The sequence below is a fragment of the Pseudophryne corroboree genome, chromosome 3 (assembly GCF_028390025.1).
Source record: "Pseudophryne corroboree isolate aPseCor3 chromosome 3, aPseCor3.hap2, whole genome shotgun sequence".
Lineage (NCBI taxonomy): Eukaryota > Metazoa > Chordata > Amphibia > Anura > Myobatrachidae > Pseudophryne > Pseudophryne corroboree.
The window spans coordinates 677,013,593-677,039,530 of NC_086446.1; the positions used below are offsets into that span (position 1 = coordinate 677,013,593).

Here is a 25,938-nt window from a genome sequence, read left to right on the forward strand (position 1 = left end):
TTGCTATGGGTGTAAGTATGTTGTACACACATGCTGGCTGTGTGTGTATGTATTTAGCTGTGTGTGTTTTGCTATGGGTGTAAGTATGTTGTACACACATGCTGGCTGTGTGTGTATGTATGTATTTAGCTGTGTGTGTTTTGCTATGGGTGTAAGTATGTTGTACACACATGCTGGCTGTGTGTGTATGTATTTAGCTGTGTGTGTTTTGCTATGGGTGTAAGTATGTTGTACACACATGCTGGCTGTGTGTGTATGTATTTAGCTGTGTGTGTTTTGCTATGGGTGTAAGTATGTTGTACACACATGCTGGCTGTGTGTGTATGTATTTAGCTGTGTGTGTTTTGCTATGGGTGTATGTGTTTTGCTATGGGTGTATGTGTGTGGTTTTGCAATGGGGGGGGTGTATGTATTTTGCTATTGGTGTATGTATACTGTATTTTTTTGCTATGGGTGTGTGTTTGTGTATGTATATATGTGTTTTGCTATGTGTGTTTAGTAGTATGTGTGTGTTTGTACGTTTTTGCTATGGATGTGTGTGTGTATATGTATTTTGCTGTGTGTGTGTTTACTATGTGTGTATATACAGTATACTGTATATCCATATCTACAGATGTAGCCACACTCACGACTAGTTTTCCCATGTCTATGAAATGTGCATGCGCTATAGAGAGAACGTCGGCTGCAACTTAGCGCAGCACAGCGTTCACTGAAGCTTGTCGCAATGCGTACGCCCATACCAACGCATCACGGCAAAAATGAGGCTGGCTACATCTGTTTCTATCTAGCTCACATACCTCGTAGTTAATGTTGGTGTGCACATCAGGTAGACACTGGCGTAACGTGTATAAGGCTCTCAACTGTGTGACATAATGTGTATAAGGCTCTCTACTGTGTGACGTAACGTGTATAAGGATCTCTACTGTGTCGCGTAACATGTATAAGGCTCTCTGCTGTGTGACGTAACGTGTATAAGGATCTCTACTGTGTGACATTACGTGTATAAGGATCTCTACTGTGTGGCGTAACGTGTATAATGCTCTCTACTGTGTGGCGTAACATGTATAAGCTTCTCTACTGTGTGACGTAACGTGTATAAGGATCTCTACTGTGTGGCGTAACACGTATAAGGCTCTCTACTGTGAGACGTACCGTGTATAAGCCTCTCTACTGTGTGACGTAACGTGTATAATGCTATCTACTGTGTGGCGTAACGTGTATAATGCTCTCTACTGTGTGACATAACATGTATAAGGCTTCTACTGTGTGATGTACCGTGTACAAGGATCACTACTGTGTGATGTACCATGTATAATGCTCTCTACTGTGTGGCGTAACATGTATAAGCTTCTCTACTGTGTGACGTAACGTGTATAAGGATCTCTACTGTGTGGCGTAACACGTATAAGGCTCTCTACTGTGAGACGTACCGTGTATAAGCCTCTCTACTGTGTGACGTAACGTGTATAATGCTATCTACTGTGTGGCGTAACGTGTATAATGCTCTCTACTGTGTGACATAACATGTATAAGGCTTCTACTGTGTGATGTACCGTGTACAAGGATCACTACTGTGTGATGTACCATGTATAAGGATCTCTACTGTGTGGCGCAACGTGACTTTAGAGTACTATTGTATGGCGACACCCTTCTCAGTGAGACAAAACTCAATTTTCTGGGTGATGCGCTTCACCTATTTATAATATGGGAGGAGGGCCCAATGCATATTGTTGCACCTGGGCCCACCATTCTCTAGTTCCGCCACTGCCGTTGCTAAAATTTTTTTTAATGATTCTTACAGACGGAGGAGCTGTGTCAGTGAGACGGAAGCTGCCTCCTGTATATACAGAGAGCTGGCACTGGCTGCAGCTAGGGGGAGCTCCAGAGTGCGGCTCCTCCCGAGCCCTTTCAGTTAAGCAAGCCAGACGAGGGAAGCTCTCTGCTCCTCCGTCAGGCTGATGATAGCCAAAGGTAGGCACTGGCAGCACTTGCCTCAAGCCTTAATAAATATTGGAAGCACTGTGTTTTGTGTGTGCATGTTTTTAAGTGAGGTGTGTGTGTGTGTGTTTAAAGAAAGTTGTGTGTTCAAGTAAAAGAGGCGTGTGTGTGTGTAAGTGAGAGGCATGTGTGTGTGAGGCATGTGTGTGTGTGTAAGTGAGAGGCATGTGTGTGAGAGGCAAGGATTAAAGGGGCATTTCAGCATTTCTACAGGACTATGTACAGAGCACATACCTGGTCTGGGTACACGCTACCTTACAAATATATGAAGGGATGTCAGTTTCTGAATGTGTGTGTGAGAGGCGTGTGTGTGTAAGTGAGAGGCATGTGTGTGTTTAAGTGAAAGCGGTGTGTGTGTGTGTTTTTAAGTGAAGGAGGTGTGTATGTGTGAGTGAAAGAGCCATGTGTAAGTGAGAGGCATGTGTGTGTTTTTAAGCGAAAGGCATGTGTGTGTTTAAGTGAAAGCGGCGTTTGTGTGTTTAAGTGAAAGAGGCGTGTGTGTGTTTTTAAGTGAATGAGGTGTTTGTGTGTGTTTTTTATATATATCGGCACACCGCTGCGCCAAAGCATCTTCATCGAGACCCGCTGGCGGGTGAGGGAGCACTGTAGCTGTAATATAAAGGTATGCTGGTGTCTGTTTTATTGTAATGACTGACTTGGAGTGCGTCCACTTTGTATGTGTATGTATATTACTATTGGGAAAGGTACCTGAGCACGCTACTACTGTTCACCCTGAGTGCCGGATAGTTACATATGGTATGTGTGTGTGTATGTAGGGGGGCACCAACATTTATCATGCCTCCGGGCGACTGGGACGAACTTACGCCACTGCCTGGATCCTTTATATTTTCCTGTAACATACTGCAACTACAGCTCAGAAAGCAATTGTTAAATTGGGTTGTTGGTGGTAGTGTATTGCTGTGGTGAAGCATACTTCATATGCAAGCTCTATGGGTGCAATATTTGTTCTACCGCAACCACTACTGTATGTCTGCACCAGACAACTAAGGGGGTCATTCCGACCTGTTCGCACGCTGCAGTTTTTCGCAGCGCAGCGATCAGGTCACTACTGCGCATGCGTATGCACAGCAATGCGCAGGCGCGTCGTACGGGTACAAAGCAGATCGTTGCTGAGCGATGGATTTAACAAAGAATCCATTCGCACAGCTGATCGCAAGGAAATTGACAGGAAGAAGGCGTTTATGGGTGTCAACTGACCGTTTTCTGGGACTGTTTGGAAAAACGCAGACGTGTCCAAGCGTTTGCAGGGCGGGTATCTGACGTCAATTCCAGGACCAGACAGGCTGAAGTGATCGCAAGGGTTGAGTAAGTTCAGACCTACTCAGAAACTGCACAAAATGTTTTTGCAGAGCTCGGCTGCACAGGCGTTCGCACGCTTGCAAAGCGAAACTACGGTCCCCTATAGGCGGCGACTATCTGTTCGCAGTGCGGCAGAAAGTAGCTAGTGAGCGATCAACTCGGAATGACCCCCTAAGTCATACTGGGATGTAGGGTGGTAGTGGGGGCCTAGTGAAAGCTCTATGTTCTAACGTGACTCCTACCATTGGGTGGGTGAGACGTTTACAGGGACGAGAGTTTATTTGCAATGCAACTAAAACTGAAAATAATAAAAGGGGAACACATAAAAAATATAGATGCTGCACTTTATATTTGTGAGGTATTTGCTTTTCCTTGTACAGCCATGTAACTCTTTTCAGATTTTTTGCATCTTTCATAGAGAAAAATAAAGATCTGCTTATGATTACAGAAGTATTTGTTTCCTTTTTGCATTCTTATTTACAAATATATATTTGTCACAGCGTCGTTTTTTGTTTTGAATACCTAAAATGTTAAGATTCTCAACTATAGGGTTCTTTAATCAATATTGCTAAGATTAAAAATAAATAGAATGTTTCTTTTTTCATTTATAGAAGTGACCCTAAAAGAGTGGGGAGATGATAAATACTGTTCCAAACCATGTTCCTTTTACTAGTGGTTGTGGACCATCTGCATGGAATCAAATGACGGTTAGGTGTGACCATGTAAAGATTACACTAATACAAACACAATCAGATGGCCAAATATATCAAGAACAAATATTAATATTGGTAAAATAAACTGAATTAACTTTTGTACAACCTATCACCGTTATTTGAGGTTAGGTGCAAGTACACATGAACAATTTATTGTTATTAAACACAACCTGCCGGGTCCGAAAGTAATAACTGCTTTTGAATACAACATACATCAAACAAATATTTTCTTAATGCACGATTATTAATAGCTATTAATGCTTCAGAAGAGGATGCTTGGAACAGCTTGGTTACACCTGAGATAGTACTGCCCGATTGCTAGTACAGTATTCTGAGTTTGGCACTTCAGTTTTGTAACTGCAGGTTCTCTATGGACCTGGCTACACTTGCTACTGACTCATACTACAGTATGCTGGGTCAATGTCCGAGTCTCAGAGGATAGTGTAGCAGATCATATAGTGGGCACATGCAGGTCTAATGCTTCCATATGCTACAATTGCAGAGTGCTATCAGAAGTGTATCCTTAGCATAACTACCATCACTATAAGGCTTGGCTGTGCAGAATGAGGCCTGTAAATCAGCAACAACAGCTTTAGGGGGACATGTACTAAGCTGTGATAAAAGCGGTGAGGTGAGCCAGCGGAGAAGTCGCCCATGGCAACCAATCAGCATTGACGTAACATTTATAATTTGCATACTACAAAATTATACAAAGCAGCTGACTCACTTCTCCACTTTTATCACTGCTTAGTACATGTCTCCCTCCGTTTGGTAAAATGGTTATAAAAAAACAAAACAAAAACTATCTGCGCGATTAAAAAAAAAAGTGGTTTCTGAAAGTAGCTACAGTATGCAGACAGAAAGTAAAATACAAACTGTGATTTGCACAAATAAAACAATAAAAGGCTGATTTGGACCAAACAGACAATATAAAAGCCACATAACATGCAGAGACCTGACAATACCGTAGCATGGATAATGCTGGTGTGCAGTTGTGATACCGCAGATGGCAGTGACAGAGGGTCATTAAAGAACCTTGTATTCTCTTCAGTAGCAGTACTGACAGACTGATTCAGTGACATTTTCCCATTCTGTGTCACAGGAAGGTGCAATTATTTATACAGTAATTCCATCACTCCAGCTACAGTGCTTTGCTCAGCAATTGTGAGGCTTTCTAGCAAAGCTGAAAATATGCAGATGTGCTGTGGTCCAGAGGCATTCTGGGAGGAAACTCTTGTCTGTGCATTCTCTGGCTTGCCATTGTGAACTTGCATATCCTCACATTAAAGTGTGCACAGTCACCCCAGAGGTATTAAGAGGACAGCTGGTGCCATTAACCGACCATCTTGAATAATTAGTTTCTAAATCAGCAGTAGTCATTGACACACCGCTCAAGTCTAGATGGTTTTATAATCACCACCACATTATATAAAGCTCCGATGCTACGTGCTTCCAATTCTGCTGCTGTCTCCGTTTCAGTTTCCTCCTCTCGTGGCTGAATACTGTAGATGCATGTCCTTGAGAGGAAACACAAAAACCCAAATCATCAAATGCTTGAGCGCTGCCTGACTTGCAGACGGATATAAACATGTTGTATTAACCTCATGAGGACTGGAGGGTCTTCACTCGTTCATGATCATAACAAGCTCTACTTTTTGGTATGTTTCTGTTTAAAGCTTAGGGGCAGATTTAACAATGAGCGACAGTCTAGTTAATAATCTTAAATGGTGCTCAACCAATTAGTGCATTATTAATAGCCTTTATTTATATGGTGCCACAAGGGATCCTCAGCGCCCATTACATAATCAAATGAGCAAACAAGAAAACAGCACTTACAGTTCAAGACAGTATAGGACAGGTATGGAAAACCAGGGGTTAGGTGCCATCAAAAGGGAGTATGGAGTATAAGATAGTGTAAGAAAATAGACGTTATGGTATGAACTTACCGTTATTAACGTAATTTCTCTTATGTCCACAGGTATCCACAGGATAACATTGGGATATGCCGGAGCGACAGCGGAAATGGCACCAGACGGCCAGGAGCTTTCTGGCCTCCCAGGATGCATCGGGGCTTCACCATATAATCCCGCCCACTGACTCAGTCAAATCAGTTCTTTCCACAGCGATTAGGCAGGAGCATCAGGTAGAAACCTATTTAGGCGATAAGAACACACATGCACACCCTTCCATACAAGAGGGAAGAGGTTTAGTTATTGTCAGGATCCTCAAATCAGGTGCGTCAGGGTGGGACCCCTGTGGATACCTGTGGACATAAGAGAAATTACGTTATCAACGGTAAGTTTTTACCATAACGTCTATTTCTCTGGCTGGGTCCACAGGTTATCCACAGGATAACATTGGGATTCCCAAAGCCAGTTTTAGTGGTGGGGACGCTCCTGATTATACAGGAGAACCTTTCGCCCGAAGTCTGCGTCATGAGAGGCAAAAGTATCCAAGGCATAATGTCTGATGAATGTGTTTATGGAAGACCATGTGGCTGCCTTACAAATCTGTTCTGCTGAAGCACCTTGTTGTGCTGCCCATGAAGGACCTACCTTACGTGTAGAGTGAGCAGAGACAATAGCCGGAGTAGGGAGATCTGCATGAGAATAAACTTCTGATATTACCATTCGGAGCCATGTTGCCAGCGTCTGTTTACTAGCAGGCCATCCTCTTCTATGAAATCCGTAGAGGATGAAGAGAGAATCTGTTTTTCTGATGGCACTAGTACAATCTATGTAGATTCTTAATGCTCGGACTACATCCAGTGACGCTTCTCCCGCAGAAAGTCCCGTTACCTGAAAAGCTGGGACTACAATCTCTTCATTAAGGTGAAACTTTGAAACCACCTTCGGAAGATAATCAGATCTAGTTCTGAGAACTGCTCTATCTGGAAAAAAAACTTAGGAAAGGAGACTTACACGACAGCGCTCCTAAATCTGATACTCTTCTAGCTGAGGCCATTGCCAGTAGAAAGAGTACTTTAGCCGTTAACCATTTAAGATCTGCTCTCTTAAGTGGTTCAAACGGAGGTCCCTGGAGGAATTTAAGAACTAGATTCAAATCCCAGGGAGCTGCAGGAGGAACAAATGGAGGTTGAATATGCACAACTCCCTGAAAGAAAGTACGTACATCCTGTAAATCAGCAATCTTTCGCTGAAACCATACAGTTAATGCTGATACTTGAACTCTCAAGGAAGCTACTTTCAAACCTTTATCCAATCCTACTTGAAGGAAATCCAAAATCCTGGATACTTTAAAAGATCTTGGATTCAAACTTTTTTCAGTACACCAATGAATATAAGCTTGCCATATCCTATGATAACCCCGAGCTGAAGAAGGCTTTCTTGCTCTAAGCATAGTTTGGATTACTTGTTTTGAAAATCCTCTAGCTTCTAAGATAGAGGTTTCAACAGCCACGCCGTCAAAGACAGACGATCCAGATGGCTGTGACAACAAGGACCCTGCATTAGCAGATCTGGACGTTGAGGGAGCAGTTTCGGTGCTTCCACGGACATTCTCAGTAGATCTGTTTACCAATGCCTTCTTGGCCAAGCTGGAGCTATTAGAATTATGGCTCCCTCTGCTTGCTTTATCTTTCTCACTACTCTGGGTAACAGGGATATTGGAGGGAACAGATATGCCAGATGAAATTTCCATTCTACTGACCGTGCGTCTACAAGGACCGCTCCGGGATCCTTTGTTCTTGATCCGTACCTCGGAACTTTGTTGTTTAGACGAGACGCCATGAGATCTATCTCCGGTAGACCCCATCTGTTCACTATCATCTGAAACACTTCTGGGTGTAATGCCCATTCGGTTTCCTGAATGGTGTGTCGACTGAGAAAATCTGCTTCCCAGTTCAGTACACCTGGGACAAATACTGCTGACAATGCTGGGAGATGGAGATCTGCCCATCTTAGAATGGGAGTTACTTCTTCCATCAGTCTCTTGCTGTGAGTTCCTCCTTGATGATTGAGGTACGCTACTGCTGTCGCATTGTCTGAGCGAATCTATACCGGTCTTCCTTGCAGACTGTCCTTTGCCTGAACTAGAGCCATATAAATGGCCCTTATTTCCAACAGATTTATTGTCAGGCGACTTTCCCTTACAGTCCATTTTCCCTGGAACCAAAGGCTTTGAGTACCGCACCCCAGCCTTGCAGACTGGCATCTGTTGTCAGGACTTGCCATTCTTTTATCCAAAAGGGTCTCCCCTTGTTTAAATGGTCTGTCTGTAGCCACCACGCTAGAGACCTTTTTACGTTTACTGGAAACTTTATTATCTGCTTTTTTATCGTCTGATGATTTCCGTTCCATTTGGTCAGAATAAGGTGCTGTAATGGTCTGGAGTGGAATTGCGCCTATTCCACCATGTCGAAGGTTGATACCATCAGACCCAACAATCGCATTGCTGCATGGACTGGCATTGTCTGGGTGTGCAACGCTTCCTGAGTCATGACCTGCACCTTAACTATCTTTTTCTCTGGTAAGAAAACTTTCTATAGACCTGAATCCAATATGGCCCCCAAATGAACCATCCGCTGTGACGGATTCAGAGACGACTTTTCCCAATTTATGAGCCACCCGTGTCTCTGTAAACAAACTATTGTCTGTTGAAGATGGCTCAAAAGTAACTCCTGCGAATGTGCTAGGATTAACAGGTTGTCGAGGTATGGGAATATTCTTATCCCCTGCTTGCTGAGATAAGCTGCCATAACCACCATCATTTTGGTAAACACACTGGGTGCTGTTGCTAGCCCGAAGGGCAAAGCTTGGAACTGAAAATGTTCCTGGAGGATGGCAAACCTGAGGTAACACTGATGAGACCGTGCTATAGGTACATGTAGGTAAGCATCCTGTACATCCAGAGATACCATGTAATCTCCCAGTTCCATAGCCAACATTATTGAGCGTAATGTCTCCATGTGGAACCTTGGAATCCAAATGTATTTGTTTAACATTTTCAGATTGAGAATTGGTCGAAATGACCCATTTGGCTTCTGGATCAGAAATAGATTGGAGTAAAACCCCTGTCCCCTTTGTGATGGAGGTACTGGGACAATCACACCTGACTGCAGTAATTTTTGGACTGCTTCTTGCAGGGCATTGGCCTTCGACTCTATACGAGACGGGCTGGGGCAAAAAAATCTTTGAGGAGGCTGCCTCCTGAATGGGAACCCATACCCTTGAGATACTACCTTCTGCACCTAAGCATCTGTTGTCGACTGTTGCCATATGTGTGCAACATGAAGGAGTCGGCCCCCAACCCTGGAATCCTCCAGGCGGAGGCCCGTCTCTTCCGGCTGATGGTTTCTGTTCAGGCTTGGAGGCTGGCTTTCTACTAGCCCATTGCTTCCTACCCCTGGCCGATCTATTAGACTGGGGTTGCTTAGACTCCTCTTTAGCTTTCGCTTTGCCTTACCTTCGAAATGGCCGAAACTTTGAACCCTTGGTCTTAGAGTTATAACTAGCCGGAAATCTGACCTTCTTTGATTCAGCTTCTGATTCTAGAATATCAGACAATTGTTTTCCAAACAATATATTACCCATGAAAGGCAATGCTTTCAATTCTTTCTTGGATTCCGCATCTGCTTTCCAGGTACGTAGCCAAACTGCTCTACGAGCGGCTACTGTCAAGGCTGAAGCTTTAAAAGCAATTGTACCCATATCAATTGCTGCTTCTTCCAAATATTGGGTGGCTTGTCTTAAACGGCTCAAATGATACTCTTGCTCCCTATTAGGAGGAGAGAGGCCATTCTCTAGTTCCTCTAACCATTCGCCCATTGCCTTTGCTATCCAGGCCGAAGCCATAGCAGATCTTACCACTGCTCCTGAGAGAGAAAATATATTTTTCAAAAAATTACTTTTGGAGGAACTTCTCTTTTCGAACAATCCACAGCTGGAAATGGATAATAAGAATCCCATCTTTTCGGAATCTTATACTTTTTACTGGGCGTCGCCCAAGACTCTTCCATCATTTCTGTCAGCTCATCTGACGCTGGGAATTCAGTTTTAACTGTCTTTGTTCGTTTAAACACCGGTGCTTTAGACTTTGACACTGTTTTGGCTGACTCTTCCAAAGAGAGAACAGCCTTCATAGCATCAATAAGTTCAGCTACATCCTCTGAACTAAAACTCTGCGACTGATCATCATACGGAGTATTTGAATATACTGTATCATCATCTGTTGTATCATCTTGTGTAGTATGCCACATAGACGCATCTGTCTTAGTCTTACCTGTCCCTTGGTTACTTGTAGACGCTACTGGAACCAACCCGTAGGAAGGGAGCTGCATGTATGGGTTAATAGTGTAACCTAACCCCTGGGGTGGTGCTGCCGGAGTTAACCTGTCCGCTATTGAAGACAAAGTCTTTGCGAACATACTCCATGGTGGCTCTGCTGGTTGTTGAACCAAATCCTGTTTTTTATTTTGCTGAAAAGCAAAACAGTTCGCACACAACCCCTCATAAGTGACCAACTGGCCTATACCAATTAACCCTGTTTTACAAGAAAAACATGTTAGGGATGTAGGAGTGCCTGATAAATTCTCCTCGTCACTTTTACCGCTCACAGACATGGTAATATTCTGTTTATGACTACACAATTTTGTGACTGAAAATCACCTATATATGGATATATAGAAGTGAGATCAATCTATATACTAACAAGTAGAGAGAATTTTTAGTACTGTATACCCTTCCTTCATAGAGCGGGATACAGAGAGACTCACCACACTTCCATATCCAAACAAATATGCTCGCAAGACGCTGAGTGGATTCAGACGCTACTGGTGTACACTGCCGTTCTGATAACTGATGCAAGACACGGACGCTCACTAACGGACACGAACGCTCAGTGAAATGCCACGTGTATGCAGACGCTAAGGCTGCGACTCGGTCCGGCAATCTCTAGTGTACACAACCGCGGCGTCTAAGCTGCGACCGAGTACCCTCGTGGTAGCATCTGAGATGGACGTGAGGTCATTCAGTTCATGGACGGGAGACGCGCGGAAACTGGTCATGAACTTGGGGGAGGGGCGGCCAGGAGAGCGTCTGATTCCCCCCGTTGACTTAAGCTTGAAGGATTGCGGCCTCAACCTAGTCCTGGTGCCTATGATCCCTAGAGCGTAGCGCTGTTGCACCAGAGAGTGTTTGGCGCATCAACATACTGTTTGTAGTCTCCACCAAAAGCAGTGTAGCTGTGTCCGGACCCCCCTAGTAAGAGGAAATCCATAGACTTACCTTCCCCCCATGCTCCGGCCACAGCCTGGTTACGTCTGCTGGACCTGCTAGAACATCCGACACAGACGTCCGTCGAGACAGCACTGTACCGCGAAGGTAAGCATTGTTGCGACCCGGTGGGGAGTTGTTGGAGCGACTCTTTCTAATATGCGTTTAAGACGCTGTTAAGAAAAGTCACTCAAAAACATAGTAAGACTATAAAAATAACATAAAAAAAGCTTCAGGCTGCTTTATTAACAGCAGCCCTGTGACCATGGTCCGGCTCCTGCCGTACCAAACAAAAAACTGATTTGACTGAGTCAGTGGGTGGGATTATATGGTGATGCCCTGATGCATCCTGGAAGGCCAGAAAGCTTGTGACCGTTTGGTGCCATTTCCGCTGTCGCTCCGGCATATCCCAATGTTATCCTGTGGATAACCTGTGGACCCAGCCAGAGAAAGGAAAGGCACATGAGGAAAGAAGGCCCTGCTCTTGCGAGCTTACAATCTAAAAGGTGAAGGGGTGACACAGATGGGGTAGACAGTAAGCATAGACAGGAGGGTTAGGAGGAGAGTTGGCTGGGTTTGGTGAAGCAGTGGGTCTTGAGAGCCCGTTTGAAGTTTTGTAGAGAGGTGGAGAGTCATATGGGGAGAGGTAAAGAATTCCAGAGATGGGGAGCAGCACGTGCAAAATTTTGTAAGTAAGAGTGGGAGGAGGTAAATCAGTTGGCAGGAGAGACGGCGTGCATTAGAAGAGCGAAGAAGACGGGTGGGAATGTAAAGAGAGATAAGGTCAGAGATGTAAGAGGGAGAAGAGTGGGTGAGGGCTTTGTAGGTGAGTGTGAGAAGCTTGAATTGGATTATGAATGGGAAGGGAAGCCAGTGGAGGTCCAGCAAGAGAGGGGAGGTGGACGTAGTACGTTTGGTAAGGAAGATGAGATGGGCAGCAGAGGATAAATTGGAGGATACAGATGGAGCCTCGCTCATCTAGGCTTCTCTGCTGCGCCTAGGTGCACCAAGTTTTATTAGAATAAGCCTTTCATCTATTGTTCTAAGATGCAATACAATACAGAGAGAACAATACAGCAGGGGATTAAGTCATTAGAGCAGGGGATTAAGTCCGACTGCCCTGGCTCAATTAATCCTAGTAAAGGGATAGATGAGGAGGGCTCCATCTGTAGATTGGAGCTGAGAGAGGCATTTTTCAGGGAGGCCAGAGAGGAGGATATTACAGTAGTCTAATCTGGAAATGACCAGTGAGTGGATGAGGGTCTTAGTAGGGTCCTGGGTGAGAAAGGGTCTGATCCATGAGATGTTTTTAAGATGGAAATGGCAGGTTTGTGAGAGGTACTGAATGTGTAGTTTGAAGGAGAGGAAGGAGTCAAGGATTACTCCAAGACAGCGCACTTGGGGGCTAGAAGAGATAGTAGTGCCATCAATGGATAAAGAAATTGTGGGAGGTGAGGTTATGTAGGAGGGGAGATGATCAGCTCAGTCTTCGACATGTTAAGTTTAAGAAAACGCTGGTACATTCAGGAAGAGATAGAGAGAGACAGTTGGAGGTACAAGTGTAAGTCAAAAGAGCTAATGAGCTCACCTAATGAGGATGTATAGAGAGAAAAAAGGAAAGGTCCAAGAACAGAACCTTGGGGGACACCTACTGGTAGAGGAAGTGGGTGGGGGGGGGGGGAGGTGGAGTCATGAGAGGAGACAGAGAAGAAACGGTCATAAAAGGTAGGACAGCCAGGATAGAGCAGTATCACGCAGACCACGGGAGTAAAGGATTTGCAGGAGGAGAGGGTGGTACATAGTGTCAAAAGCAGCAGAAAGGTGAAGGAGAATAAGCAGAGAGTGGTGGCCCCTGGAATTAGCAGCAAGGTGGTCATTGCAGACTTTTGTGAGAGCAGTTTCAGTGGAGTGCAGAGGGTGGAAACCACACTGGAAAGGGTCAAGCAGTTAGTGGGAGGAAAGAAAGGCAGTCATGCGGTTGTAGACAATACGCTGAAGGAGTTTGGAGGCAAAAGGGAGGAGAGAGATGGGTCGGTAGTTGGAGAGAGTGGTAGAATCAAGGGTAGGTTTTTGAAGAATGGTGGAGACAAGTGCATGCTTGAAGGCAAAGGGGACAGTGCCTGATGAGAGTGAGAGATTGAGTAGATGGGCAGGATGGGAACAGGCAGAAAAAGAGAGGAAGCAGAGAAGGCGGGAGGGAATAGGGTCAAGTGGGGAGGTGGAGGTAGGGGATGACCGGATGAGGACCATGACTTCCTCTCCAGATGCAGGTAAGAAAGATGTCAGAGTTGGTAAAAGGGAAGGAGAGGTGGGAGGGGAGGGGGGGGGGGGGTCGGGGAATGGAGGAGGGGAGTTGTTCAGGTTCTGGTGGGATGTTATGTCCTGACAAATGGACTCCTGTGTTTGAAAAATGATAGAAGTGGATTGGTCAGCGCACCACTAAGAAAGTAATGAGTAATAACTAGAATACTGTATCATTTATTGTTAAATCTGTCCCTTTATTTTCAGTTAATAAAAGTTTATTTCAGTAGCATTTAAGAATACATTATGGTCCAAATATCTGCTGTAACAATACAGAGAGCAACCGGGGTCACAGGTAGCTAGAGGAGGACGAGGCGTCGAGTAGAGGTAATTAGTTTTCATTTTAAGGTAAAACAATGTTTCTTTTGCCACAAAACTAACTGCCTCTGTAAATCTAGTGGATATATCACCAAAATGTGGCAATAAATCTCAAGCTATTACATTTGGGAGTATAAACATAACAGCCCCCCCAATTTCAGGATTTCGGCCCTAGTTACAGTAGTCCATGTAGCCCCTGATATTCACCCCTCAACAACTTCATCAACCCACCTGCTCCCTCTGTGTAATGCTACATATAGGTGCAAAAATATTTAAAGTAGAAGTAGCTAAAGCCATAATCAGGTTAGAATTATTAACAACCTAGAGCACTGTATGAGTGGTATTGGGTGTGGAAGACAGCTATTGACAGTCAGCTCCCATAACAATTTATTGAAGACAGGATGAAGGGGGTGCATAAAACCGTAACTCCTTTACGTTTTCATCAGAACTCACACTGAGTTTTTACATTAGTATATACAGTAAGCGCAACATCTATAGCAACTGGCAAACAAAAGATGTATGTGCAACACTAGGTTTGGACAGGAAGGCTGTAGTCTCAGCCATAGCGGTTACTTGTTTGTAAATAGAGGCAATCTGTCATTCCCTACAAATACATGCTATCAAAAACTCGCACATTTGTTTCCTAAGGGAGTCAATTGTTGAGCAGTAAACTTTTGGCAAATGTGGTAGAACAAATTCTCTCTCTCTCACGCTCAAACAAACCCTAAGAACTGGAAGAAAACATTTAGCATAATTGGCATTCACAGTACAATATAAAGATCCTGTTTTGTTAAGCTATGGGCACATTTCTATGGAATAGTAATTGTTTTGATGGCTTGAACCGGCAACAGATAAACAGCATTTAAATGCAATGGATTGTGCTGAGCAGTGTACAAGAAAAAAAAAAGCCCAGTTCTAAGTTATATTGCCATAGTTTTTTATACTTGTAAATGCTCTACAAGTAATTTAACAACAGGGAACCTTATTTACTTTTATTTATATTCTTCAGTAGGAGTGGCCACCAGCAGTAATCCCTATGGGTAACGGAGTTGGTACTCTGAGTAGTATGACCAGGGCTGTAGGGTGTCCCGGTAAAGGGGGGGGCGTAGCTTAAAAACAGGGCATGGCAAAAGGGGAGGGCACCAACCTTACTTTATCAGGAAGTGGGTCCCTACTCTCCATCCAGAGCCATCGTCCCAGTGATATTTGGGAAGAGGACGCTGGCCACTAGAGAGCAAAGACTCTGGCACAGCCGGCAGTGTCACCTGAGCCAGGGGGTAGAATGACATAGTAGTTCTCGCTGAGTACATCCCTTAGCAGTGTTCATCCACTGCCGGACTCTCAGAAGCGTATTGCTCTCTGACACTCTCTGTGACTACGGTCACAATGATGGTGAATATAGCCATGGAGTGGGGCACATCCAGGTATGGGGAGGAGCGAGGCACATCCTCTTCCTCATCCACTCCCCTTCTCATTGGCCCCACGCGGTCTGTCACCAAACACCAGCCACTACAATCAGCACCAGTCAGCAGTGCAGGATGAGCATACCTGTACATTTTCTGCGGTACCGTAGCTGCACTGCATGGTCTATCCTGGCAATCTGGATCACAGGTTACAAAGAGCTCTGTATGGAGAGGTATCTAGACCAGTGACTGCCAGTCCAGCTGTGTTGAGACTACAAGTCCCAGCACACCTTGTCAACTGGATTTTCTGGGACATGTTGTGCCATCACACCTAGAGATGGATTTTTAACTGTATGTATGTGTGCATATATCCCCTCGGTGTCCCTGTCTGCACCCTCCTTGTAATTACCCCCAGTGTCCCTGCCTGCACCATTCCTGTAACTGCCCCCTCAGTGACCTTGCCCATACACTCCTGTAATTCCCTCTCAGTGTCCCTGCCTACACCCTTCCTATAACTACCCCACAGTATCCCTGCCTGCACCCTCCCCGTAAATCCCTCTCAGTGTTCCCACCCGCACACTTCTCGTAATTCCCCCTCAGTCTCCCTGCCTGCACTCTCCCCGTAATTCCTCCTCAGTGTCCCCGCCTGCACCCTCCCTGTAATTCTCCCTCAGTGTTCCTGACCTCAGCCTCCCTGTGATTCCCCCCCTCAGTGTCACTGCCCGCACACTCCTGTAATGCCCTCTTAGTGTCCCTTCCGGCACCCTCCCTGCAATTGTCCCTCAGTGTCCTTGACCTCAGCCTCCCTGTAACCCCTCCCTCTCATTTTCCATACCCAAACCCTCCCTGTAATTCCACCTTAGTGTCCCTGACTTCAGCCTCCCTGTGACTCCCCCCTCAGTGTCCCTGCCCGCACCCTCCCTGTAATTCCCCCTCAGTGTCCCTGCCCGCACACTCCTGTAATTCCCCCACAGTGTCCCTGCCCGCACCCACCCTGTAATTGCCCCTCAGTGTTCCTGACCTGAGCCTCCCTGTAAGCACTCCACCTTATTGTTCCTACCCGCACCCTCCATGTAATTCTCTCTCAGTGTCCCTGACCTCAGCCTATCTGTAACTCCCCCCTCCATGTCTCTGGGTGGGGGAGGTGGGGGGCGCCAGTTCCTTACTTTGCCAGGGGCGCTCTGACCCCTAGATACACCCCTGGTCATCACAAGGGATGAGGTCAACATCAAGCAGGGCTTCAGGGAACCAGGGAGCAGCTATTGGAAAATAGGCAGAAATTTTTGAGCCTTAGCTTACTCAGACTGGCCGAAGGAACTGCTAAGCCTACAAAACCGCCGACAGGCCCCCGTTTTGTAGAACAGCCCCCAACGCTTCCCACACATTTTACCGGCTTAGAGGGTATCAGGTTGCCTATCACTGGGTTAGGGTATACAGTTTTATTATTATTATTATTACTTTAAGTGACTTTAGGATACATTTCCTATGCATTGTTTTCAAAGATTCCTCAATTTCAGTGGTTTAGGTCACTGAATTTAAAAGAAAAATAATATTATGTACAACGTACATTTATTATCACCATGGAGATTAGACAAAACTCCTGATTGGCTGTTCAGCTCACCACTAGTCATACTGCCCAAGTTTAGCTCTTAGCAATGGCTTGGGTCTTCTGGGCAAGTTGCTATCTGGCTATGTTTTTTTTTTTATTTAAAACTCACATAATTGATGGCAACACATGAGAATATTGAATATCGTTTCTCAAACTCCGCCACTACAGTCCAAGTTTTAAGGATATCTATGCTTGAACACAGGTGACTTAATTAGTGCCTCAGTCAATTTGATTTAACCATCTGGACTCAGGCATGGCTACCCTTACTATACTTTACTAACCTGGACTATAATGGTGGAGTTTGGGAACCTCTGCAATACGGGAATATAACAAACAGATTATACATGTAGGCGTTACCATGGGCATAACTAGGTGTGGGAAGATGGTGCTTAACACACAGCGCATTTGCGCTGTGGGCGCACCATCCCCATCTACCCCGACTGTCCACAGCCAGCTGCAGCACTGCCCGCTAAAATATATAATAGCGTTGCGTTCATCTCTTTAGCCAGCAGCACTGTGCAGTCTATCTCTGTCTCCCCGTGTGCTGCAGCTCTGCCCCGCTCCTCTCCCTCCTCCTTGACTGGTGCAGCAGCGCAGTGTTCCTGCACCATCCAGGAAGGGAGCTGCACAGGGGATGCCGGAAGCCGGGAGGACAGAGTGGCAGCAGCTACAGCAGCAGCAGCTCTGACCCAATAGTCTACAGCGGCTACCGCAGTCACCAGCACAGGGACGTCCCACCGCCGTCGACATGGCTGTCCGCACACCAGCCATCATCACAGTTACCTCTGTGTGTGTCTTACCCCCGGGTGGTCTTCAGTATGCCGACTGACGGGATCCCGGCGCACAGTATACCGGCGCCGGAATCCCGACAGCCGGCATACCGACACTTATTCTCCCGCGTGGGGGTCCACGACCCCCCTGGATCGAGAATAAAATAGCGTGGCGCACGTAGCCCGCCACCGTGCCCGTAGCGTGGCGAGCCCGCAAGGGGCTCATTTGCGCTCGCCACACTGTCGGTAAGCCGGCAGTCGGGCTCTTGGCGCCGGTATGCTGGTCGCCGGGAGCCCGACCGCCGGCATACCATAGTGAACCCCTCACCCCTATGTGCTATGCCGCCCTCCTGCAGAGGGACTTCCGGGTACAGAAGCCTGGCTGCTGTTGCCACTCAAGTAAATTTAGCCACAGCATCTACTGTATATCCCTCTCCGATCTCCCACCCCACTCGCTCTGTCTCTGTCTACGTGTCACCTTTCTTTCTCTCTCGCACCCAAACCTACTGTATCTCTCTCCCCTAACCCACTCACTCTCCCACCCTCTCTCTCTCTCTCTCTTTTGTCTACCTCCCACCCCCCTCTCTCTCCACTCCCCACCACAGCCATAACTAGGTGTGTGAGTAGGCACTGTGGGCGGAGAACCGGCACATCACATTTGTCTTATTTTGTGACCACGCCCCTTCCCCATGAAGCCATGCCCCTATACTTTTGGAGCGTGCCTAGACAGTGCACTGGCCCTATTTTAAATATTGGGGGGGAGGCACCAATTCTCTTTCTGGCACAGTGCACCAAAATGTCTAGTTACAACTCTGGGAGTTACTTATATTTAACTATAGTTTTGCCAATAAGCAGTAAGTGAATTAATTTCAACTGAGCCAGCAAAGTCATTCGTTGGATCAGTCTGGAGAGACTGAATAAGCAATGACTTGATGACCTGGGCAGAAATGACTCCTCTAATTCACAATACAATGTTTCTAAAGGGTACCTTCGCTTGGAAGATGTCCAAACTGGAAAGCAACACTGACAATTTATATTTCACTGCAGTTTCTCTTCATGGGTTTTGGCAGAAAAGGTGAAGCTGTAACACTAAGTTCTAATTAAGAAGGGAGAGATTGGAGAATGCTCCTCACATTTTAATGCAGATTCAGAATTGCCACCAAGCTACAAGAACCTTCTCTGTTAAAGACCAATGACAAAGATATTATTCTTACATGGTTTACTCATCCTGAAATAATATCCTAGTTATTAAGCCCCCTCTTGCCATTATCTTTCTGAACAAGGAAAGACAGCATCCAGGCCTGGAGCCATCCATAGTTCTGTTTCCCATGGATGCGAATGTAGAAGTGAATATGGTATCCGACCAATACCACAAGTTGTTAGACTAAGAACACTTATTTTAGATAAGACACTTGCAACGTAGACAACCCTATTTAAAAAAAAAAAAAAAAAAAAAAAAACTTAAATAGAATGCTTTTATTGAGCTGTGTGAAGATATAAATTACTGTCTATCAGTCAGATATAAATCTGGAGTCAGTAAAAAAGTATCAGACTGCAATGGCTCATAAACAGTATGTGGCAAGAGAGGGGAGGGGGGTTAAAAGGGACAGAACAAGGTGTTGGGATAGTGGGGAACAAGCTGATGAGTCAAAGAACTCACCATAAAAAAATCAGGACACACCTCAGAGAGCAGCTACAGATGGGTCCACAGACAGCTCCTGTCAATCAGGGATAACGGACATGCCATGAGAAATACGAGTAAGAGGAGTCATACGTATTTTTAGCTAACATTTTTATGCCAAATCTGCATTTTTTGTCCTTGTGTACCAACAGCAGTGTTAAAAAGACACAAATCTGTTGAACAGAGACCTGGGACCGATATGACAGTGCCATCCACCCACGTAATGCTATATATTGTGAATTTATGCTACCACAATTGCGGCAAAAGTGAAAATTCTAAGCCTCCAATACACTGCAAGTCTGTCTGTATGCTTCTGCAGGGCAAAGTCTAAGTCTCCAGTACAACGCCAGTCTGTCTGTATGCTTCTGCAGGGCAAAGTCTAAGGGGTACAATTACTAAAGCTTCTAAAACAGACAACTGGTAATGTTGACCATAGCAACCAATCAGATGCTGTCTTTAATTTCTCTATTGCCTTTTAGAAAATGATAGCATCTGGTTGGTTGCTATGGGCAATATCACAAATTTGCTGTTTTAGAAGCTTTAGTAAATTTACCCCTAAGTCTGAAGTACAATGCTTTTTCAGGGAAAATTCTAAGTCTCCAGTACACTGCAAGTCTGTCTGTATGCTTCTGCAGGGTAAATACTAACTCTGCAATACTCTGCAAGTCTGTCTGTATGCTTCTGCAGGGTAAATTCCAAGTCTGCAGTACTCTGCAAGTCTGTCTGTATGCTTCTGCAGGGCAAATTCTAAGTCTGCAGTACTCTGCAAGTCTGTCTGTATGCTTCTGCAGGGTAAATTCTAAGTCTGCAGTACTCTGCAAGTCTGTCTGTATGCTTCTGCAGGGTAAATTCTAAGTCTGCAGTACTCTGCAAGTCTGTCTGTATGCTTCTGCAGGGTAAATTCTAACTCTGCAATTCTGTCTGTATGCTTCTGCAGGGTAAATTCTAACTGCAGTACTCTGCAAGTCTGTCTGTATGCTTCTGCAGGGAAAATTCTAAGTCTCCAGTACACTGCAAGTCTGTCTGTATGCTTCTGCAGGGCAAATTCTAAGTCTCCAGTGCACTGAAATTCTGTCTGTATGCTTCTGCATGGTAAATTCTAAGTCTGCAGTACACTGCAAGTCTGTCTGTATGCTTCTGCAGGGTAAAGTCTAACCCTGCAGTACTCTGCAAGTCTGTCTGTATGCTTCTGCAGGGTAAATTCTAACTGCAGTACTCTGCAAGTCTGTCTGTATGCTTCTGCAGGGTAAATTCTAAGTCTGCAGTACACTGCAAGTCTGTCTGTATGCTTCTGCAGGGTAAATTCTAACCCTGCAGTACTCTGCAAGTCTGTCTGTATGCTTCTGCAGGGTAAATTCTAACTGCAGTACTCTGCAAGTCTGTCTGTATGCTTCTGCAGGGTAAATTCTAACTCTGCAAGTCTGTCTGTATGCTTCTGCAGGGTAAATACTAACTCTGCAGTACTCTGCAAGTCTGTCTGTATGCTTCTGCAGGGTAAATACTAACTCTGCAGTACTCTGCAAGTCTGTCTGTATGCTTCTGCAGTGCAACTTTCGGCCGACCAAAATGGTCACTAATTGTATACCACGATAATGGCAATCAGTCATACATTGCGATATCCACCCCTTTTGATTGGTCAAAGCGGCATCGGGAATATTAGGATACCGCCTTAAGTGTCCAGTACAACGCAAGTCTGCCTGTATGCTTCTGCAGTGCAAAAATGTGAAATTGCCCTTGGCATGCATCTACGTCATGCCAAGTCTCTGGTGCTATATGGCTCTAAAATGCTGGGCACATCTGTAAGGTGCGGAGAAAACCCTAAAAGCTCGAGCAAAAAATGAGAAACAATCTGGATGACAAAGGCCCTTAGATCCATAAGGGTGTGCTCAATAGAGTATAATTGATGATTTAGTAGTAAGATTAATTGCAGAAATGTATTTAATTCATCATATTTGACTAAGAAATTTTGAGGAAAAGAATACGGATTGTTCTTTTAAATTGAGGAATTATAGTTGTTATCCTTGTTCCCTTTATTGTTTATTCCCCTCCCTCTACCCTCCCCCACCCCCCAATCCCATTTGCCTTTTCCCTTATGCTCATAATAAAAAACTGTTCCTGAAGGTATTGCCTTCCTTTGCCTCAGGGTCAGCAACATCCCCACCACAAGCACCCCTTGATGGATTATTGCTGGGCACAAAAACTACTGTGATGATATAATCTCATAAATCAATATTATTAGGCTGATAAACCAGAACATGCGAGTAGCACCCTTTACACAGCAGATATGCAGATATTTGTGTATTCAAGGAATAAGGGTGCTCTGACTTGGCATACAGACCTACCTTTCTAAGCTTTGGTCATGGTTCCTCCAAAGCAGAACAGGGATGAATGTTTCCACTAAGAGGACTTGTCCTCCATCTAGTTGTCCATTGTATGATGTAAATATCATGGTAGAAGAGAGCCCTGAAGCTCCACGGATGAAGGTGTTGAGTGTGGGAGTCACTGACCTTCATAGTGCTGGTTTGTATAAATTAAACTATATGGGAAAGCATGGGAGTTAATGAAAATATTATAAAAAGTTATTAGTTAAAAAATATGTTCATTGAGGTAGCGTTGTGTGATTTTTCCATTGTCTTTTAGCAGTTTTTACTAAACAGAACTTTCGTCCAGTTTTTCAACCAGCTGTGTGTGTTTCCTCTTCTCCAGGATCTTGCTAAGTTCTTCTGTGAAAGAATTGTACAAGGGAGAACTGGACTCCTCACTTTGTCTTAGAAGCATGTAACTGTTACCATTCATCTTCCTCAGCATGTTGGGAAGAGTGCTAATTCCATTGGTGAACTCTGAGGGCAAAGGAGGTGGCGGAGGTGGGGGAGGAGGATTTACTTTGCTTGGAGGAGCTGTTGGTGCCTCGCCGGGAATGATCTGAAGACACCCGTCAGAGTAATTGTTGTGCTCATCTGACTTGTCTTTGAAGTTTGAAGATACTGTCTGAAGCTCTACGCTTGTAATCCGGGAGTTACGCATTTGATATTTACCCTTTCGTTTCTGCTGGCAAGAAACGTACAGTAAAACAACAGAAAGTACTAGGCACAGTCCACCAAGAACCGTAATGACGGAAATGTACACAAACTCCAGATGAGTAGAAGCATGGGTTGCTGGTGTTGGTAGCTGGTCAACAGGCGTAGCTTCAGAGTAGATTTTCTCTTTCGGTAGCTCCAACAGAACATTGACATTATATGATGCAACTATAGACTCTAACCCACTTTCTACAGAGAAGCAAGTGTATTCACCGCTGTGTTCTAGTAAAGCATCGGAGATGAGAAGTCCATCAACACCCAATCGAAAGTGACCTTCATCACCTTCCAATGGCTCTGTACCATTTACAAGCCACTGCGGCTTGGCCAAGTTAGACCAGAGGTCACACTGCAGGAGAACATCATCGCCTTTCAAAACTGTCCGCAGTTTCTTTACAGGAACAGCTGGGGGGGGGGGAAAGGTAAACGATAAGTGGAAATCTGCAATAATTCTGTTGCACAAGTATAGACTACTGAAAAATGTCACAATGTATTAATAGACTTGAGATGGAACAAAGAAATCAATAAGAGGTCTTGGGAGGCTATAGCTATTTACTGTTCAATGAAGCATGAAGAATGTGTTTTGACTCTCTTTTCTGTTCTTAACCTTCCTTCTCCTAGGCTTAATATTGATTTGTCAAATTTAAATCAGAAAATCAGAAATGGTAAAATGTGAGATTCAGAATTGTGCAATGAATAATAAGAGTGGCTAAATATTGATGTACAAAACAGAAACTTTGTAAGCGAAACAAGGGAAATCTGATATTTTGCCATTTTAACTCATCATGCTGGCATATTTATGATAGAAGAGGTGCTGGGAGGTCACATCACAAATAATTAGTTCTAAATCCTGACTGTGAATGGTCTTTTGTCTACTGGTGCGGAGTGGCTTGTCCCAACATGATCACAGGGTTAATCATCCGTTACGGGAATACCTAATTTCTCTCAGTTTACATAGAACGTCTGTGAAGAACCATCTCTTGAACTAGATTTTTTTTTTCTAATAGTTATAACTTCAAGTGTGAAGAGGACATCTGCTGTAAGCCACTACATATTTATCAAGTGGCCTAAAAAACTCCAAAACGTGACTCAAGTACAGATGTGTCCTCATACCCTGGTGCTTAAGCTGTGGCAAATAACCCTTCTTGACGCACCAGGTCCTGGGTGACTTGGCTGCACCAAACATCTTTTTCGCTCAAAATGTGCAGTATAGTCGCATAAATAAAACAAATGGAAGCGACAAAAGTTGTTTGCAAAATGACACTGGTAAACTGGATGTGCGACACTTGTACATCTGCGTGCGAATGAGTCTGAATCTGTATATGATGTGCTAAAATGCAACGGCCGCAGTTTTTTCTCACGCCAGGTCCTGTTGTGCTTCATCTGCGAAAGTCACAAACACAAAGGCATGTAGGGACCATTTTCTAAGCTTGCTCTAATCAGCCACTGCGCATTGGTACTCAGCAGGACAGGCTGTGGCGCCTTAGGGGAGACGCTCATTCCCACACAACATAGGGTCGCTCAGGGGTCCGATGGTGCGACCAATGTGCATCCGTTGTTCCCATGACCGGTGATGTGAGACGCCGGCAGTGGGTGTCTCTGTGCACAAGACGGCTGCAGAGTCATTAACTTCAAATGCGTTGTGGGCTGTATAAGCGTCTTAGTTAAAGTAAAATACCTACGAGTTGTTCTGAGTCAGATGCAGTTATGTCTCTTGGGTTGGATGGGTGTTACTGGGTGGCAACAGGGCATTTGCAGGAGACCATGTACATGGAGTTGCACCCTATTCTGACATGAGCCTATGCAGAGATCCATCAGATTCAGTCAGAACTTCTGCACTCAGGGTGCATCTGCTGATACAGGTTGAGTATCCCATATCCAAATATTCCGAAATACGGAATATTCCGAAATACGGACTTTTTTGAGTGAGAATAAGATAGTGAAACCTTTGTTTTTTGATGGCTCAATGTACACAAACTTTGTTTAATACACAAAGTTATTAAAAATATTGTATTAAATGTCCTTCAGGCTGTGTGTATAAGGTGTATATGAAACATAAATGAATTGTGTGAATGTAGACACACTTTGTTTAATGCACAAAGTTATAAAAAATATTGGCTAAAATGACCTTCAGGCTGTGTGTATAAGGTGTATATGTAACATAAATGCATTCTGTGCTTAGATTTAGGTCCCATCACCATGATATCTCATTATGGTATGCAATTATTCCAAAATACGGAAAAATCCCATATCCAAAATCCCTCTGGTCCCAAGCATTTTGGATAAGGGAGACTCAACCTGTACTACTAATGACAGCTGACCTCATAAGCGGAGGGCTGGGGTCGTTGTGCTCGCTTACATGCATCTAACTCTGAGAACTGTAGGATAGTTCCATAGGTCTTCTGATAGCAGCAATTATGTCTGCATACGTCACTAAGAGGCCAATAATCCTTTGCTGAATCATTTTTTTTTTTTCCTTTTGGGGTGGGGGGGTCGGTCACACCACTGCTGACAGTCACTGCTCTCATTGGGGGTAATTTAGAGTTGATCGCAGCAGCAAATTTGTTAGCAGTTGGGCAAAACCATGTGCACTGCAGGTGGGGCAGATAGAACATGTGCAGAGAGAGTCAGATTTGGGTGGGTTAATTTGTTTCTGTGCAGGGTAAATATTGGCTGCTTTATTTTTACACTGCAATTTAGATTTCAGTTTGAACACACCCCACCAAAATCTAACTCTCTCTGCACGTTATATCTGCCCCCCCCTGTAGTGCACATGGAGGGCCGGACATGCGGGGCGGACTAGCCCTGTGCTGGGCGTCCCCCCGCATGTCAGTGTGCCTGATCGTAGCCCTGCTAAATTTTGCAAGGCTACGATCAGGTGTGAATTAGGCCCATGGTTTTGCCCAACTGCTAACAAATTTGCTGCTGTGATCAACTCTGAATTAGGCCTATTGTTGTATGGATAGAAGGACTAGCTGCATTCTATAGTCAATTATGCCCTCAAGAGGAAAATAATAAATATAATGGAAATGTGGTACAATGCATTGAAAACACAATTATGCATTGCTTTCTACTGAATCCGATTACAATGCTCAATAAGATTTATATTTACAGTACATAACTTTAATGAAACAATCCCTTAAAGCAGAGGTATTTAACAAGCGGCCCTCTAGCTGCTGTAGAACTACACATCCCAGCAAGCCCTGCCACAGTTTTGCTATTAGGCCATGCTGGGATATGTAGTTCCACAGCAGCTTGAATGCTGCATGTTGAATACCCCGTGTTAGAAGTTAGTCTGTTAGATTTGGGGATACATATGCTTGATTGACAATCATTATGCATGAGATAAACAGTGTCGCGTCAGTACACCAGCTTAAAGCACCCTAACGGAGGCGGCACTGCCAGTTATACTGCAGACAACATTTAAACAGTGTAAGCTGCATTTAAACTTTGCTAGTATACTGCAGCTGACATCATGCTGCCGATCTCCTGCATGTCGGCATAATGACTGCGGATATG

General features: G+C 44.7%; 1 protein-coding gene across 2 annotated transcripts in view; it reads right to left on the bottom strand.

Annotated features, from left to right (window-relative positions):
- Positions 1-5,462: 5,462 nt before the first annotated feature.
- The window catches only part of SEMA4G (semaphorin 4G), a 441,977-nt gene continuing 421,501 nt past the window's right edge, over positions 5,463-25,938 (bottom strand). For both annotated transcript variants that reach the window (XM_063961912.1, XM_063961911.1), the window contains exons 15-16: positions 21,688-22,824; positions 5,463-5,548 (exon numbers count right to left, since the gene is read on the bottom strand). In XM_063961912.1, coding sequence (XP_063817982.1) covers positions 21,995-22,824 — 830 coding nt within the window. In that variant the 3' untranslated portion in view covers positions 5,463-5,548; positions 21,688-21,994. The remainder of the gene's footprint in view (positions 5,549-21,687; positions 22,825-25,938) is intronic.